The 20,089-nt window shown below is 39.9% G+C and overlaps 1 protein-coding gene across 1 annotated transcript in view; it reads left to right on the top strand.

Moving 5' to 3' along the window:
* mei4 (meiosis-specific, MEI4 homolog (S. cerevisiae)) overlaps window positions 1–20,089 on the top strand; it is a 69,628-nt gene that overhangs the window by 1,343 nt on the left and 48,196 nt on the right. Inside the window, exons 2-3 of the mRNA XM_042503858.1 lie at window positions 859–1,104; window positions 5,709–6,232. Of these exons, the coding sequence (XP_042359792.1) occupies window positions 859–1,104; window positions 5,709–6,232 (770 nt within the window). The remainder of the gene's footprint in view (window positions 1–858; window positions 1,105–5,708; window positions 6,233–20,089) is intronic.

Raw genomic sequence — 20,089 nt, 5'->3', positions numbered from 1 at the left:
ATTTTCCTGACTATACTTAACATTGACAAATCAGCTTTTGTGTTACTATCTTTAAGATCAAATTTTGTACATTGTTGGTGTTTTAGTTTTTTACAATGAATCTTATTTTCAGAGTTATCTATATTTTTTGTGTAAATAATTCTATCTAACGTAGTGAAGTAGAAGTATAAAGTGTCATGACATGAGACTAAAGTGAAGTACTCATACTTAATATTTGCTGTTATGTACAGTACTTGAGTAGATGTACTTAAATGTAGCCTCAGTTCACCTACTAAACTAAACAGGGTGGTGAAGTTTTAGCCATCTTTAAGCCAAATATGCATATGTTTGGGGTTGAAAGTGATGATTATTTATTTATTTTTTCTCTACAAATTGATTAGATGAGAGGCTGGAGTGATTTTGACAATAAACATTTTTGCAGATTAATTTACCATTCCTCAAGTATTTTAGGAATCATTCCAGCAGTGCACAGTTTTTTGTTTTGACTGGAAAGTTTCTCTGCCGGAAGAAGACGTTGTAGATCGAAATGTCGCCTTGAAAAGAGAAGAGGAGAAATAAACTCTTTATTTGCAGCCTAACAGAGTGCAGACCTCCTTTGTGTGCGGTTGTGAAGTTTTTTTGTGTCTTGCACCTGAGTATTTTTGCCTGGATGTGCAGACACATGGTCCCTCTTCTAAAGTTTCTTGTCTTTGCTGTACGCGTCAGCAAAAGAAAATATTATTTTGAGGCCATACTCTTTTGTAAAAAGTGATTTCTCATAAAAATATCAATGTCGCTGAATTTTGAACTTCTTTGGCCGCTGTGGATGTTTTGTTGGTTGACTTCACTGAAAACTCTATCCTCCTCACTCTGTTTTAGGAGCGGGTCAAGCCGAGTGGTTTTTAATGAAAGCCAAAGTGGCCCTGGCTGTGGCTATAATAAAGAATAAGCCCTCAGGGATGAGTGGCAGAGAATACCTTGAGGCTTTGGCCTGCAAGTTGAAGAGCCAGGATGAAAGCTGGAAGGAAAAAGCCCAGGGGCTGCAGCAGGAGGTGCTGAGGCTGCGGCAGGAATTACTGATCACCAGAATGACATCAAACACAAAGAGCAACAGAGAGGCAGCAGGTAGGCTTGACACCATGGATGTAACGCAAAATATCAGTCATGTAAGTAGAATGTTTGTAACAGTAAGAGCACGTCCTCTGCCGATACTACTGTGGCACTGATTTTCTGCTCTGTGTTGACACGGCACTCAAAAATAGGTGCTTCAGCTCTGTTTGTGTGAAAAGACGTGAGCTGATGCAAAGTAGACACATCCCAGATATCTAGCAGACTAAATACTTTGACCTGTCCGCAACCTGCCGCTGAGAGTGCACGGCATGGGTGGAGGGGAAAACTGAGGAAGGGTCGCCTTTAGTAATAAGAACTTAACTAAACGTTTTGCAGAAGCAGACCCCAGTTTTTGTTGCACCTGGAGGAAACAGGCTGTGAATAGTAAATGGGTGTGTAAACCATAGATATATTATAGTAAATGGTAGAAACAGGCTCTTTTTTTTGGACTTTCAGACTGACTGACTGAGTAAAAGCAAAAACTTTTCATTTTAAATTTTTTATTTGGATGGTTGCTTTTTGCTAACTTAACTTAATTTTAGTAAATGTACATTAACGAACTGAACATGTATCATTTTTTTGTCAATGGAATTAACCTGGACTAAAGAAAGCATGAGGGAAAATCCGTAGTGGAACACTGAGCTGGGTCATGGACTGGTTTTGTGGACTTTGGGACCTTGGAAATGTGGGTGTTTTTGTGAAAGTCTTTAAATACAGTATATGGATATCTTGGTTTAGCACTAATATTTTGTGATTGTGTAGTTCTTGTTGGGTTGAGTATGGTCATTGGATGTGTAGGGTGTACATTTTGATTGATGTACATCTTTTTGTTGTTTTTCGTTTGATTTAAATATTAAGAGAAAACTACAAATGAAACAAAATGTGACTGACCTATCTTAAGTACCAGTAGAGAGGCTGGGCTGGCAGCCCTCACGCAAATATCAAAATTAAAACAAGAGAATGCAAAAAGTCAAACTGTCACAGCTTGTTGGGAAAGATATGAGATATTTTTTAAAGATTATTTTTGGGGCTTTTTTGGCTTTCATTTAATAGGACAGCTTAAGTGTAAAAGGGGGAGAGAAAGTGGATGAGACATGGATTTAAGGGCCGAGCCCAGAATCGAACGCGGTCACAGCAGCACGGACATAGCCTCGGTACATGGGGCACCCGCTCTACCAACTGAGCCACTGGGTGCCTGTTTAGTGAAGTATTTTCACAGTGTGGTACTTGTACTTCTTCTGAAGTAAAATATCTGAATATTTCCTCCACAGCTTTTAGAGAGTATTAGTTAAATAATAATGTATTCAGTGAGCTGCAGAGTTGCTGTTAAAACTGATAAGCGCGTCAGCTGAAAGGTGAGCTCCTGTCAAAAAATAGTGCGGACAATTTTACAAAGCTACATAAGCAGAGAGAGTGTGTCTTAGTCCGAGGAGAGGATATCTCAAGGACATGTTCATCCTCCTGACACTGAGTTTACTGTCCTGAAGTTATCTCACAACACCGCTAATGATTACATATCCAATGCTCATGAATGTGGAGTTGTCAGGTTTATAGCTGCTTATCCTACACATATACTCGTTTCTACGGTTTCATAAATCAGAGTGCAGAAAATTCTTACATTACTCTCACTCTTTAAACTTCTGCTCTTATTCATTTTTATTAGCGTGCATCAAAACAGGCTTCTGCGCTGTAGTTAAGTAAAGTAGGCCTACTGTTATCATTCTCACTGTAAAGTTAAAAATAATGCATGTTATGAATGAGATTAGAACCTGGGCCTGTCAGACAAAAGTCAGAACACCTATGAACCACACCACCTCTCCCCAAATATCTTTTGTGTCAAGACTCCTATTCTTATTTCTCTCAAAGCTCAGTGATTATGTAGCATATATTACGTCGTATGCTATCATTGAAATTATTTAGATGATTAGAAATGGCTGATGAAGTTGCAAAGGTGGTTTCAGTGAAGCCATTGATGAAGGTCATTGCCCTCATCATTGACACGCTCACAATACCACAGATGGTATGTGTGGCATTGTGGATGAGTGCGGTGGAGGTGGCACATGTTGCTTTGGATGAAAAACGTGTGCTAAATATCTTAATAAGTGTTAGTGTACTATATTTCTGGAACATTAATTTCCACTGCTAATTTTCAAGATAAAGTGTCCAGCTGATCTGTAAGAATAAGAAGTCTCTCCTTATGTGGTAATTTTGACATGTTGGTGCAGCTGAAGTTAAAGGTAGTGAGTAATAAATAGATGTTTTGATCCAAATCCAAAGAGACATAGGTTGTTTTAAAGGGGACTCAAACCCAAGTCCCTCGTTTGTGAGTGGGCATCATTGACCATTTCGCCATTCTTCCACAATTTCAGAATTTTTAATTGTAGCCTATATTTATTTACACATTCAGTTAGTCTCCTGTTGTTTGCCAGGCTTTTTGACTCTGTTTAATTATAAAGGCTGCATTTCTTTGTTGTTTTTTTTTTTGGTTTTTTTTGCAAATTATATGCTTTATCTCCTCCTCATACACTCCATGCGAAGCTGCTGATCACTTTGCTGCATGCCCGCATCAGGAAAATCTGTGATTGACACCATGGTCTATTCATGAAAGCCGTGAACGCGCATTTACCTGAAAGACTTACAATACTTAATAAAATACTTATGTTATGCTTGCGTGCAATAGCCTTCAGGTCTTATTGTGCCGACCAGTTTTCAGTGTTACCTTTTTATACTTACGCTGATATAACCATAAAAAAGATATTGCATTGCACTCTGTTTGGTGTTAAAGTGTCATGACTGGTTAAAATGATGGTATCATTCATTTTTTAGGAATGGGTGACACTGTTTCCCAGTGGAATATGTCACTTTGAAACAACAGCCTACTCCATATGAAAACACACACAGATATAAATAGTGTTGCCTTTATAACAGCATTTGTCTCAAGGAAAACACTCATCCTCCTAAATCTAAAACCTCAAGGGCTGAGGAGAGACATTTATGGCTGTGGCCTGTGAAAATGATAACCAAGGTCCACCTGCGCATACAGTTGTGAGTTGCAACCGCTATAATTCAGATTTTAGCAGCTCGCTGATGTGAATTTAGGGACTAAAAATATAATTAAGAATCATGGTCTGCCTTCAAAATGGAAAAGAAAAACTTGTTTACCTTCACATATGCTTATCTGAAAAGCATTTATACCGACTTGCTAAAATGCATATTTGTGGGCGTCAGTTTCTTCCCCGCTCTGGATTTTGCCTTTGTGTTCTCCTTTCATATTTATTCAGCAAAAAAACAAAACAATTTACTTACAGAAAGAGAAAATGTGAACGTATAATTTAGTGCAATTTCCCCCAAGAAGTGTGGGCCTGCTGTTTTGGATGTTAATGATTTTTTTTGTTTGTTTAAAAAAAAGTTTTATTTTATAGAATAAAACCATAGAGGCAGAAACTAAAATGTAAACACAGTCGTCTGTGAGGTGTCCTGATGATAACTACATGGATCATATTGGAAATGATTAATTATGTACCTCAATTATTATGACATAATTCTGTGATTATCATTGATTATCATGATTATTTTAATTCATGATAATATATCAGAATGTTAGAATGTTAGCTGATTTTACTTTGTATTAATGATCTGAATCTGTAAAGTAACTAAAGGTATAAAATAATTGTAATCAAGTAAATATTTTCCTCTGGAGCAGAATTATAAACCAGCACAAAATGGAAATATGCTACCTCGTAATTGTATATAAAGTTCCAGTGTGGAAAATTTAGGTGTATTTAGCGCCACCTAGTGATGAGGATTGGGGATTGTAGCCTGCTAAAACTCTTCTCTGTAAGAACTCCTTAAGTGTTGGATGTTCAGAAGGTTTTTACTAGGAGCTGATTTATCCACAGAAGTCTCTTCCCTTCAAAAACAAACGGACGCTGTGATTGAAACAGGTGAAACAATAAATAAAGCATGAAAAAAACAAAAAATCAACTGTGTGTTTTTAAGGGGGGCCCAGTAGCTCAGGTGGTAGAGCGGGCGCCCCATGCACAGAGGCTGTGTCCTCACTTCATCGGCCGCGGGTTTGATTCTAACTGGCCTTCTGCTGCATGTCATCCCCTCCCTCTCCCCCTTTCACGCTTAAGCTGTCCTGTCTGATTAAGGCAAAAAGCCCGAAAAATGATCTTTAAAAAAACCCAATGAATTTCAGACGCAGCTTGTTGCAAAGGGGCTGTTAGCTACGTTTCTGCCACCCAAAAATGCAGATGGTCACCTCGAGTCAGTGTTTGGTGGTGCAACATGACGATTTCTGTGGTCAAGCACTCGCTCCCTATGTAGATATAAATGCCAATTCTAAGATATCAAAAACACAATAATTCTTATTTTTAGGTACTAAAAGAAAAGATTGTATTTCTGCCAATATATCCCCCTAAACCCTTCACATCAGACCTTTAAGTACAGTCCTTGTGTAAATATACTTAGTTACTTAACCACTGGAATTGTCCAATTGGCTCTATGTACAGAATAATACACGGATATGTACATATGCATTGGTGCTATTTTTACTGTGTTAAGTTAACACAAGACTTATTTTGAAAACTTCATTTTCTGTGTGTCAAACCGTCCAGGTCCTGAGAGCCACGTGGACAATGCTTCACAGGATCTGTTTGGTCCAGGAAGTGAGGCACACAGCACAGACCTTCAGTCAGACTCAGAGACTCCTGAACTCCTGCTACAGGACCCCAAGCCTGCTGTCACGTCCCCTCTGCCACCAGTTTTGTCCACTCACCACAAAAGTCTTGGTGGGAATGCCATGCTTCCTCATGTGCAGTTACTCCAGTCGCTGTGCTCCCTACATCGAGTAGAGGGAGACAACAGAGGCCTGGAGTCACTGTGGTTCAGCCCAGATGGAGATGCAGGGTCAGTGTTGGTGGACACTGTGTGCCAGCTCATGGACTCGGTGGTGACAACTTGCAGGGAGCCCTATCCGCTGGCACCCATGGTCCTGGTCCTTCAGGCTTGCCAGGTCGCAGCTCGAGCGATGGACCTCTTCTGCTCTCAGAGGCAGCCGTCTGTAGAGTTCACGAGACGTGTGGAGGAATCACTGACGAAGCTCACGGGGCTGCTGCTGCACAGTAATCACCTCAGCAGGGTGAGTAACATGATCCACAGGGAAGGAACGTTTGCATGCACACAATATTCCCTTCTCAATTTGGCCACAGCTGGAAAATAACCCCCACAGTGAGAGCACTTAAATTAATGGGAGAAACTGATCCGGCCTTTATTTAAAAAAAACAAACAAAACAAAAACAGATTTATAAACATATAAACACCTCTGCATCTGTTCTCCTCAAATGACTTTTCAATCTTTTTTGATGGGTATTTCTCCTCATTGTTTTCTGTCTCTGGTCTCTCGGGCGCTGAGCAGGGGCTGGATTGCCTGTGCTCCATCAAATGTGTATGAATGTGTATTGTCGAGCTCATCAAGCTGGCATTTATTATTGTGAAACTTGACCTACATGGCTGTGTCACGACCAATATCATAGTTTTGAAAACCCAGTTTCATCAACATTTCCCATTCATTAATTAACTGGAGACACCAACCAAAATTGCTGTTAATATTGTTAAAGTAAATTTATTATTCTAACTATTAGGGTTTGAACCATTTATAGGTTTGGCCAATAAAGCGGCACCAATAGGACGTTTTACAAACTGTTGTTGCAAGCAGAACTTGGCTGTTAGTGACAGATGGCTGTGCAGCTTCCACCAGCCACATGGGGGCGTACATCAGCGACTGCAGCTGAAGAGGGGCAGGTTGTGAGAAATGATCAGTGGGTACAGCTCTAGAGAAAGCAGTTCCCTTCTGCTGTCTGAGTGGGTCTAAACATACTGTTCTTAGTTTTAACAGGTATTTACACGAAGTTTTTGCCTGTTGCCACTTCTTGTTTCAAATTAAAAGCCCTTGTTTCATAGTAAAATCCTGATGAGTGTTTCACACACAGTTTAACCAAATACTAGGTTTAGACCTTGTCTTGTTTTAAAATACAACATTACTCCACTCTAAAGTGTCTTGTTTCAAATTACATTTGGATTTTTTACTATCTCCAAAACACTCAAATATCCCTGATATACATACTTAAAATACAACTAACACGAATATTACCCATCTCTGATGTCTGTTTTGCATGGAGGCTCCATAGATAAAATCAGGACAATAGGTACCTCAGAATCTCAGGTTGACTTTGACAAAAAATAATAGCTCAAAAAATGATCCCAAAGAGAAAAAGCATAGGCGGGCCAAAAAAGAGTAATCCTCCTGAGCATGCTGTTGGTACAGGGACACACATTTGATAATCAAATACACCTGACATTAGCAGAAAGTGAAAATAATTATGTACGTCAGATTTCAGATGCTTAATTTTGATTTTGCAATTGGATTAGTGCTATCAGAAAACCCCTGTCTCCATCAAGTTTTACATTACAGATTAAAGATGCATAACATTAAATTAATTACCATATTGGTCACATTCTTTTCTTCCCACTGAACATCCTTTAAGTAATATTAGTCTTTTTGCAAACAAGGCGTAGGGTGCTTATGTGATAGTTGCAGCAAATTACCTTCAACCAAATTAAGTTTTAATACTTCACAATTTCCCATAAGTATCATTAAAGATTGATGATATTTTATTCTATCAAGGCAAGATAGGATTATTGGTGTTTGTGTAATGATATGCGTTGCATCAGTTTAATGTATTCAGCTGTTGCAGTTGAGAGCTTGTAGGCAAATGGAAGAATTGATTTATTTGTCCGTTGAAAGCCAAAAAGAATTTGATCAGAGTAAAATAGACCACACAGATTCAAAGGCAGCTGCAAAGAGGTTGAAAAATGCAGGGCGTAGTTTATTAACATGACAGAAAATAGTAAAAAAAAAACCCACTCATGTTGAGTTGACTTAAATATCGTTCCTCAAACAGTGGCCCACTGGCTGATGGCAGCCATCATAAACATTTATTGTGGCCCCCGAACATGACATTAAATGCATGCATTATGTGTCATTTGCAGTTCATTTCAATATTTCCCCCCTCAGTAGCCCCTATGAGCCACTAGGAACAGTGCCAGGCTTTAAGCAAATTTTACATTGTGGCCAAAAGTGGAATTAAACTGTCATGTGATGCTATGGGGTCCAGAAAAAACATTTCCCCCCATAGGCTTACATTGAAAAAGAGACGTTTGTAAATCAGTGGATACATTTTTTTAGCGTCAAAACAACTGCGAAATGACTCATTTGACCATCAGGATTTGATTTGCTCACTCTGATAACATTTGGAAAGTCTAGAAGACCCCCAGGATCATAGAATAGAATAGAATAGAATAAAATTGAATATTCCTTTATTGATCCCCCATTGGGGGAAATTCCAAATGTTACAGCAGCATGAAAAAAGAAAAGTGAAATGTAACAAAGAAAATAACAATAACAAATAACAATAAATAAGTAATAAAATAAGTATGTACATAGAGGAAATAAGGTATGTACACATAATAATAATTAAGTAATAGAATAGTATGTACACAAAAGATGGATTAGAGAATAGTACAAAAATTTGTTGTGAAAATTACTCTGGGATGAATTTTGGATGAAGCCAGTTTTGTTCCCATCAGCCAGTGATGCTGATGTTATAGAGTCTTATTGCAGATGGGATGAATGACCTGCGGTAGCGCTCCTTCTTGCAGGGTGGATGTCTCAGTCTGTTGCTGAAGGAGCTGCTTAAAGCCCCCACAGTCTCATGCAGTGGGTGAGAGGGGTTGTCCATGATGGATGTGAGCTTTGCTAACATCCTCCTCTCACCCACCTCCTCAATGGAGTCCAGGGAGCAGTCCAGGACAGAACCGGCCCTCCTGACCAGTCTGTTCAGTCTCTTTCTGTCCCGATCTGTGCTCCCTGCTCCCCAGCAGACCGCTGCATAGAAAAGAGCAGATGCTACCACAGTGTCATAGAATGTCCGGAGCAGAGTCTTGCACACTCCAAAGGACCTCAGTCTTCTCAGCAGGTGGAGACGACTTTGGCCCTTCTTGTACAGGACATCTGTGTTATTAGACCAGTCCAGTTTATTGTTAAGGTGAACACCCAGGTATCGATAGGTCTCCACCATCTCAATGTCCAGACCCTGGATGTTCACCTGTGTAGTCTGGGGTGTCTTCCTCCTGCGGAAGTCAATAACCATCTCCTTTGTCTTACTGGCGTTGAGCTGGAGATGGTTCTGCTCACACCAGTTGACAAAGTCCGTGATGACGGTCCTGTACTCCTGCTCGTCCCCCTCAGATATGCACCCAACGATGGCTGTATCATCGGAGAACTTCTGGAGGTGACAGCTCCCAGAGTTGTAGTGGTAGTCTGAAGTGTACAGGGTGAAGAGAAAGGGGGAGAGCACTGTCCCCTGAGGGGCCCCGGTGCTGCAGACTACCATATCCGACACACAGTCCTGAAGCCTCACGGACTGTGGTCTGTCGGTGAGGTAATCGATGGTCCATGCAGCCAGGTGACAGTCCACTCCCACTCTTTTCAAGCTTCAGTGAAGGCTGGATTGTGTTGAATGCACTGGAGAAGTCAAAGAACATGACTCTCACAGTGCTGCCGGTGTCCTCCAGGTGAGTCAGGGATCTGTGCAGCAGGTAGAGGACTGCGTCATCCACTCCAATGCCCGGTTGGTACGCAAACTGCAGTGGATCCAGATGTGAGCTCACCAGGGGGTGGAGGTTTCTGAGAACAATCCTCTCCATGGTTTTCATCAGGTGAGAAGTGAGGGCCACAGGTCTGAAGTGGTTGGGCTCCCTGGGGTGCGCTGTCTTCGGGACAGGAACCACACAGGAGGTCTTCCACAGCGCTGGGACCCTCTCCAGACTCAGGCTCAGGTTGTAGATGCGCAGAAGAACCAGGCAGAGCTGATCTGCACAGTCCTTCAGGAGTCTGGAGCTGATGCCATCAGGACCCGTGGCCTTTCTCGCCTTCAGCTTCTTCAGCTCACTTCTCACCTGATCAGCTGTTATGGAGAGGCCGAGGGTGGCGGAGGAGGGGCTGATGAGGGGTGGTGGTGGAGGTGATGGGGCTGACAGAGAGCTGAGGTGGTGTGAAAAAAGAGCCAGCTGGTCGGTGCTTTGATGAGTGGGGGGAGGAGTGGGAGCAGAGTCAAATCTGTTAAAGAACAGGTTCAGCTCGTTTGCCCACTCCTGGTCTCCTGCTTCAGGTCCCCTCACCTGGCCTCTGCTGTGACCAGAGATGGTTTTGAGGCCTCTCCAGACCTCCCTTGCGTTATTTTGTTGCAAGTAGGTTTCCATCTTGGTCTTATAGCTGGCCTTTCCCTCCCTGATTTTTCTCTTCAGCTCCTTCTGCACCCTCCTCAGCTCCTCTTTGTCCCCAGATCCAAAGACCCTCCTCTTCTCCTTCAGCAGGACCTTCAGTTCAGGGGTCACCCAGGGTTTTGTGTTAGAGAAACACCGTACCTTCCTGGTGGATACAGTGTTCTCAACACAGAAGTTAATGTAGTCTGTGACGCAGTGTGTAATGGATTATCATCATCTTCATGTAATCAGATCATTATCTTTATGTAATATATTTACCAGTTTGAGTTAGATGGTAATCTGCATTAGAAACAAATAAAAAGAAAAAAAAATGGTTAAAACCAAATTCACCTGGACAGATGAGATGTGATCACCATAAGCAGTTTCCACTGTACTAGTTAGGGTATATTTTACTTGCAAAGAAGCAGCAGCTTGTCATGATTTTGCTGTGAGATGCCGCCTTCAGCATCATGCTTTCTACCTTCTTAATATCTCAGCTTAAACCTTTATTACCCTTGAAATGTCGTTGAGAATATTTTCATCACAATAATGATGGAGCGCAGTATCCTGTAGCATTAGGCTTAACCTTCATTCAAAGCCCACTGAGTCCATAAAGGGTAAAATTGCCTGCAGAGCCGCTCGTAAAAGTCACTCACTGCCTCGCACATGTTACTGTCATGACAGGGCTCAGCAGCTGGGAGATGGAGATGAAAGAGAGGCTGAGTTGACAAGGATGAAGTTATCCCATCTGGGTCTTTCTGAGTGTTCAGAGAACGGCTTACTCGACTAAGATGGCTGCAGGCGATTTCTCCTTAACAGCAGACTCCTTATTCCGGTTTGTCGTGACTAATAGTAAAGAAATGGAGTTCTCAATTAAACAGATGATGGTGGTAAGGAGGTTGTAAAGTAATGTAGATTTAATGTGGAGTTCGATTAACACAACACTAGTTTGTCTCTGAGAAACATAATTACCCACACGGAGACAAGCCGTCTACAACCTCACAGGACAGGTTATTTGGAAACAGACAACCAATCACAATAATGTGGAGTAAATTTAAAAGAGCAGGAATGTCATTATTTTGGAACGACAGTACTTGGTTCTTATGATGGAATCAGTGTCTTTATCATTTCAAAAAGACATTGTAAAAATCGTAGTTTCAGATGTGATCCTGTGAAGAATAAGACATTTGAATTGTTTAAGTTGTACTGTCTGACCACATTTTATTTAATGTTGCATAGGCAGCTTCACATAAAGGTCTTATTTTGGAGGGGAATTGGTGTCAGGGATTGTGTGACTTGCTGAAATATTTGGTAAAGTGTGGGCATAAAAGTTTTAAAAACCATTTAAGACCAGAATACAAAAGAACAAATTTTTTTGTCCATTGAGGTGGAAAATTGGCTTTACCTCACCATGTCAGGAAATGGGCACTAAAGCATACAAACCCCCATAGAAGAACGAATAATAATTATACAGCACCATCAAAAAACTGGGCACCATAAAATACCCAAAATGGCTTTAAGGAAAAGACAAAAGAAAAGACATAAAATACTGGAGAGCAGGTTAGTGTTTTGGATGCTGATTGCATTTTAAGTGTTACATTTTGTGGTAAACTTCAGTGAGCTGACAAGTTTATAGATACTGATCCCAATACCGCAGCTCCGGCTATCTAATGATACAGAATACAAATCAATACAAAAAGTTTTCTTCTTCACTAATATAAAATCAGTACCTCACTGTGTGGGATCGTTTTTATGTAAGGACACTTGAGGCCAGGGATGCCGATCCAACGAATTGGACAATTGCATTCATAAAGTATTGTCAATATTAAGAAAGAGGACGATAACACGCTAACAAGCAGCAAATTAGAAAAGTAATCTCCACTGCAAACCTCATTCACAGTGGATAAAAACAAATGATTGCACAGCCGTAGTCTCCTAAGAACAAGACAAACCTATAAACCTTCCCAGTGTTGCTCTGCAAGATGAAGTGAATAAAATGATGTAAACAAAGTTACTGTTGGCAATGTTGATAAAGCACAATACAGCCAGATCACTTACAATATATTCTTTTACGGTTGCGGTCGTGTTGTCAGAAGGTAAATAAAATAGGCCTGCCCAGAATACCATTTTCTGGGCTTATGAACTTTGGCATTGATCAACAGCAAATATTCAAAGCTTAGGAAGGCACATGGGGGGGCTTTATATGCACTTTATGTGACATTACATAGCTGACAGTTTTTATTATAACAGACCTGCAAAATACTTACATTAACCTGACAAAGCACTGTGAAACAGAAGTAGAGCACACTAGCTCCTACAAATCTAAGGTTTAAGATGTATTTATGTATTTATGTGGGGGCTGTGCGGCACTTCTTCTGCCACTACACGGCAATACCTGTGACCAATCACACCTGAAGCACTTTTTGCACTTACTAAGGGTTTTTTTCCTTAAGTCTAAATTCTTGCTTGTGTTGTACGTCGCTTTGGATAAAAGCGTCTGCTAAATGAAATTGTAGAATTGTAGAATTTATTTATTCTCACAAACATTGAAATGACATATGTCCTTTGCAAACAGTAACAAAAAACCCAATAAATATCTGAATCCCTAAATTGAAAACTAAATACCCACCCAATCAACAATTATTTGAATAGCAGAATATTTGGGTCCAGCCCTGACATAGAACATTAAGCGTAGTTATGTATGCCTTCCATCAAGTATAGGTCCAGAGCTGCAGATTGTACTTGAGAGAAAGAGAGAGAGAGAGAGAGAGACACACACACACACACACACACACACACACATACACTACACTGTCTAAAATATCTTCAGAAACATATTTTAGTGCACTGTTTGGCTGTAATACAAGAATTTGAATTTGCGAGCAGGAAGTGGGTGTCAGACTATTTCCTGTATCGTAACTTGGACAACTGGAAAAAAAAGCAAAGCAGTGCTGATCAAATGCGAGGGAGCATTTATTGGTCCTGTGCGCCTCAGCGCATTCTGGTAGTTTTAGGTTTTCTACATCTTGAACAAAGTGAATGCCACAATCCTTTTCCTCTTTTTTCTCTGGTCATGTTCCACCAATTTCAAAAGTATTTGCATCTTTCAGCTGTATAGAAAGCCTAGTTTTTTAAAAGACCGTCACTCCAGCAGTGAAATACTTCTTGAGCTGGTGTGTTCATGTGATGCACAATTCCTAACAGTTACTGATCTCTGTTTTCCAAGTACTGTTCATTTCAGTATCTAAACCACTGAACATCCTTTAAGTATAACTGGGAAACTCATATCTCTGATTCGGGCTGAAACTAACAATAATTGAAATTATCAATTAATCTGATGTATATTTTCTTGGTTAAGTGATTAATCGCAAAATGCCCATAACGATTTCAAGTCCTCAAGTTCATACCTTTAAATGTCTTTTGTCAGACCAACAGTACAGTGATATTCAAGTTACTGTAATGTTAGGCAAGGGACAACAGAAAATTCTCTAATTTTGAGAAGCTGGATCCATACAACATTTGGCATTTTTGCATGAGTCATGACAAACAGCTCATCACAAAAAAATGGCTATTAACTTCAGCTCTATTTCTGACTTGGAGCTAAATAAATTGTTTTCTGTCTCCAAAAGACAGCTAGAGTGAAAGCACAAGGACATTGAAGTTGTGAGTTAATGGGTATTTTCCCCATAGATGCCTTCTGTCCTACACGATGTAAACATGACCTTTCAGCAGGTTCTTGACAGCGTGAGCACCTCTAGTCTGTGTTTGATTTAAAATGCCATTCAGTAACAGACAAGTTGCACCTGTAATCATCTCTGTGGGTCTCCCAATAGATTTGGCACAGACCCTCATGCCTTTTATCATAACCCTGTGGAGAGAGAGAGAGAGAATACACTGTTAATATTTGAAACAAAAAACCTCTCTTTGATACCACTACCTTTGGATATCTGTGATGCTCAATGCATGTGTAATTACTGTTTTTGAAGTTCTCACTGTCCTTCGGCCTGCCTAATCCTCTCCTTTTAGGGATTTTTAAAAAATTTTTTTTACCAGAATGTATTTTGACAAGGCCTCAGTGGAGGGGATGAACTTGTTACTCCCAGTCAAATGCGGGCATCTACAGACAGAGGAATAGCTTTTTAAAATGTGATCATTCAGCTGTGGGTGATATGGGTTGCTGATCTTAGTCGTGCCTGTTGCTCAAAATGTAACACCTTGTGGCTGCATCACAGTTTGGTCTGTTGACACCAGCATTTCTGGAGAAATTGGTTTCTCTGCCTTTTCTATTATTGATGCTGTCTTGTATTGGTGGGTGAGCAATAGTCCACAATGTAAGCTTTAGAAAGAAGCCCCTGCACAATGATTGCAAGGAGCTCTGACTGAAACCTATTGTTGTTTCAGATCTTTGAAGCCAAAACTGAAGACTCTAACTGAAAAGCACCTGATAAACAACAAAATAAGCCGATGAGCTCAATAAACTCCACACTGTTAAAGGGATAGTTTGGATGTTTTGGGGTTGTAATTATATACTTGTTCATAGTCCTGGAATTCCCACCCATTCATTTATTTGTGTCGTCCTGCAACGATCAAAACATCTGCTGCCTGTTACACATTAATTTTGTATTTTTAGAGCTGGATGGTTCATTTGGAGCGCTGTTGTAAAATATATACCATTCATTTAATCATTGCACCCCACTTCCAGAGCACAGAGCGTACTCTGGGCACAGGCGGAGCACTAGAACACCTGGCACAGTGAAAGTGGAACCAAATTGTTCATTGAACTGGGTTGAAAAGTTTGCGTTTATTTCCTTTGCAGCAGCCATTCCTCTCATCTATCGATCTAATCTGTTCAGCTATGACTGCTTTGACAAATCAAATACCCACCCTGTGACTCAAATTCCAAAAACTGCTGCTGAGGAAAAAATGAACCCATGAAGAGTTGTGCCTGTGTTATGATAAAAAAAACTGTAAGAACATCGGAATTTAGAGAGAGGACACACAATGATAAAAAAAGAGAAACTAGGCTTGGGTGGTATGTAATATTTCATACCTTCCTGAAATGTCAGCAGGGTATATGGTGTATTAATGAGTCACCTGCTTTTTCAACCCAATAATCAAGCCATATCTTCTTCTTTAGAGATTCTGGGGCACTAAGAGTAGAGACTATGAGTCGTAACTCACATGGTCTACAGTTTGTATGGTAGCATGAAATCCTCTCAATAATAATAATAATAATAATAATGATAATGATAATAAGATAATAATATAATGGTGTAAAACTATAATACATTGATCACATCAGCTGTAGACTCTACCAGAACAGTGGTCCTCATGTTATCTGCAATCCCACACAATTAACACTATAAGTTGGTTTGACCTTTGTACTAACATGAGCACAAACCACTGGCAGCCTGAACATTAGGGAATTAATCTTAATGCTTACCATGAAGCAAGGATGATGCTGGTCAATAATGTAGTGAAGTATATGTAGTTTTGTTGTCATTTGAAAGTGAAAAAAGTTTACAGCCCAGTTTGAAATTCTCTTTACCCCAACTTTCACTTTGCCAAAAGTGTTTATCATTTTTAGCTTGCAGTCAAAAATTCTGTTATTGCCTACAGTTGTCCAACACCCACAAACGTCAGAATTAATTATACGTTTCTAGCTGCACTTTCAAGTATTGCATTTTAAATCGAGGACCTGCAGCACCTGTGCTGTCAGCATCTACACATTCACTGCCACTTCAACTAACTCTCCTCTCACTTTAAGACATTTTAATCTGTTTACATTGCCTTTTCTACTTTTAGATTTTTTGTATCAGTGCCAAGCTAAAGCGCAAATCACTGTGCACTATCCGTATGTGGCATTCATAGATCTCAGTGATCAGATTTATATTTATGCTGAGATCTGTCTCTAAGTGTGGTTACTCACACACCACTGCACTGACTTTGTCCACAGAGCTTTACGTTCACCACACCAAGCAGTTTCTATGTGCAGAAGGTAACCTTCTCACAATTTCTGTTGAAAGAATTCTCCTTAAAAATTTGCATATATTTTTAATCTCTCTATAAGGACGTAGCAAAAGACTTAGAGGATACATATTAATGAACTCTTTATATTTCTGGCGTTGAGTGAGCACCCTGTCACTCTGCCAGTCAAACTGATTGTTCAAGGCATACCAGACATGGAGGAGGGAGGTCAGAGATGAAGGGCGGGGGTAATTTTAATACTGGAAAGACTCCTGACAAGATCAAGCAGTGTCAGCAGAGGAAAACCACCACAGGGACATGATTCTTAAACATTCTGACATCAGACTAATCTGTCAAACACGCTGTTCAAAAACAATTTTGTATTTGCAGTGGAATAAGATTGTCGTAATATATCAATGAGTAGATTTCCAGGGGCGGGCATGTGTGTGTCCTTTTTTTCTATTCTGTGTCCCCTCTGTAAATGCTAATGTTTTTGCTGGTCCCTGAATGCAGTGCAGGCAGAACTCTTTATAAGTTTTTTTGTTTTTCATCAGTAGAACCTTGTGGAACTTGAGTTGCAGTGTAGATAATCGATCTTTCTATCCGGTCTGAGCTAATCCGATCATTGGATCATAAGAGCCACTGCTGCAGAGGGAGTGAATACTAACTTTAAGACCCAGTGCAATCAACAATTTTCCTTTTCACTGTGCCTAAAGTTCTGCTGCTCCGTTTGTGCCCAAAGTACGCTCTGTGCTCCGGGACTGTGGTGCAGTGAATAACCGAATAGTATATATTTTTCAATAGCGGTACTAATGATTATCCAGCTACACAAATATAAAAAAAATGCGTGGTGGCAGGTGTTTTAATTATGGTGGGCCGCCACAAATGAATGTGTGGAAAACCCTTAGAAGTCTTCAGAGTATTCTGAAGCTGGAAGTCTTAGCTCACAGGGATTATTGGGAACTTTGGCTACATTTAATATAAACATCCAACATTTTTGCATCCTATATATCACAGAAAATAAGGAAAAACATAAAAGGTTAGGGCTGTACCCGCCTCAGAACTGTGTCAGTTGAACCAGCTTTGGCCCTTAAATACAAATATTTAACATTTCTGTTTTTTTTTTCAAATAAAGTTTGAAAGTTTCAAACTTTGAGACTCAGTGGGACGTTCAGTGTAACAGCGGCGTTCTTGTAATATAGTAAACAAGCTAATGGCGCTAATGACAGTGTGCAATAACATTTTTGCAGACACTAAACAAAAGAGACTGTTGTTTGAAGGTACTGTGAGCTGTAAGTTCACCACTTCTAAGCAGAAGAGAGAAGATAATGTTATTGTAGGGCCTTACATGCAGACTGTCCTCTGTGCTGCTGCATCGCGTCAGCTGCAGTCTCTGCCAAAGAGTATCGTGACAGTCAAGAGCACTCACTTTGTAGCAAAATCTAGGGACTAAAACATAAAGAAATGGCTGCTCAACTTGAAGCTATCTCAGTTGACTGAGAGGTGATGATTGGTGAAGGTGAGGTGAAGATCCTCTTTAATAAAAAAGATAATCATAAAATAAATAATGCTGTAGTCAGTGTGAGTGGATAGTGTATTGCAAGATTGCCTATTTTGGTGGAAATCAAATGAAATATGTTGGTATTGAACATTTTGCTGATAAAGTCAGTAACATCTTTTTTTGGAATCATCTACATTAATAAGCAACATTTCCACATGATGTTAAATAGAAAATATAATTTGCTTGGCATTACATTTCCCTCAAAAACGTATTTGCTGTTTTCAAAGTCGTCATATATAAACACAATTTCTAGGAGACAGGGCAGTACAATAACACTGTAACTCTCTTTTATGTGACATGTTGTTCTTCCTGGTAAGGAAAGAGGTGAGTCAGTCAGTCCATGATGGTCTGTCTACATGAATCACAGGCTTGGGAAATTAGGTTCTGGTGACAAGCAGGTTTGACCTACAGATATGTCTTACACAGGCTGCTTCATGTTATGAAGGGAGGGCTATAATACATCTTATTGCACATATAAGCCCAGTCTTAAATGAATTAGCTTTTTGGATTTGGCCTGTCTTTAACATCCCAGGTGCTCATCCAGGTGCTTCTAATCCTTTTTCTCCACTACTCAAACTGGAATTTAAATGTGCTGATCATGTGTTCTCCATAGGAGTTATAACCAGCAAACTACAGTCCACAAACTCGGTCCTGCTGCAGAGATAATTTTGGGTGGTTGGGTGAAAATAGCCTTTTTAGCTGTTTCAATTTGATTACTTGTATAGATTGATTAGGGGTGGGCGATCAGATATATTTAAATATAATTCAGTGTGCAATATGGAAAATAACCATCTTACTTTCTGTATATTTCTTATTTTTGTATATTGTGCGTCCCTTTGTGATCATTCTGTGTACCTTGAGTTTTTCTGCAACTCTGTGAATGCAGCAAATCTCAATAACTGAGCAGCTGTAACTGTGGAATATTTGGCACTTTGCCTATAAAATTACCTAAACTATTAAGTGATTATCAAAAAAAGAAAAAGAAAAGAAAAATCATTCTTTTGGTAGTTGTTTACAGTCTAGGTGTGTTCCATGTAAGGAGTGATGCTGCTGCAATTTACCCAGCAGCAGGTCCTAATTTTTACCCGCTCATGTCCACAAGGAGAGCTTTTATTTTTTTTTCTTGCTCAGTTTCTCAGACACACCTGGAGGAGTTGTTACGGTCTAGGGAGGAAGCAGATTGGACAAGATGAAGAGCCCAGACGATGAAATTGCAGATCCCTGAATCCCAAGTGGCGTCATTCAAATGTCACTCTCCCACTGTGTTCAACTGCAGGCATATTTCATGTAATAACCTTTCAGAGAGCAGAGCAGTTTAGTGTCTGGCTGGCCTCATATAGCCTCACACCCGCTTCATCTCACCATGTCATTCTTTGTCTACTGGAAGAACTTTTATTACCTTCTCACATATTGCTTCCAGCTCGCCTCGTGTGTTCAACCCAAAACACAGCCGTTAAAGTACCGCTTTTATCACTCTCTGTTTTTCAGACATAGCTACCTTCCACGGTTATGGCTACAGCATGTGCCTGTAAACATGAAGGATGGGATTAGAAGTTATGTAAACGTAGACGCTCTGGATGTTAACCCCTTCGATCAAAGAGAGTATAGTTGTGACTTTCTCCCACAGTGTTCTCCATATTATACAGCACTCAAAAACATGGTTATGTACTAGCAGCCATCAGTGCTTTCAGTCATGTCTTGTTTCTCGGAAAGTCAGATGTTTTTGCAGTTAGTTAAGTACTGGAATAACATGTTTGGCCTTCCATTTATGTTTGAGAACTGGCTGCTGCATTTAGAGCTGAAACGATGTGTTGATTAATCAATTAGTCAACAATTTTGCTAAGTACAAGTAATTTTTAAGCAAAAGAACCCCAAAAAACCCAAAAACTTTCTGCCAGCTTCTTAAATGTGAGTATATGACACTTTTCTCTGTTAAACATTATTATAAGCTGAAGACGAGTGAGATCATTATGTCAATTATGACCTTTATAGAAATTATTCTCTGAAGGTTTCAGCAATATTGCCCAAAAAACTTTTTTTAATAAAGCTTGAAAGCTTATAAACATATAAACACACAGTCACACACATCTAGTGTTGTAGATTGCGTGAGTGTAGTGATTCAAGACAGCTAATGTCACCATTTAT

The sequence above is a fragment of the Plectropomus leopardus genome, chromosome 16 (genome assembly GCF_008729295.1).
Source record: "Plectropomus leopardus isolate mb chromosome 16, YSFRI_Pleo_2.0, whole genome shotgun sequence".
NCBI lineage: Eukaryota > Metazoa > Chordata > Actinopteri > Perciformes > Serranidae > Plectropomus > Plectropomus leopardus.
This window is presented reverse-complemented; position numbering and strand designations above follow the sequence as displayed.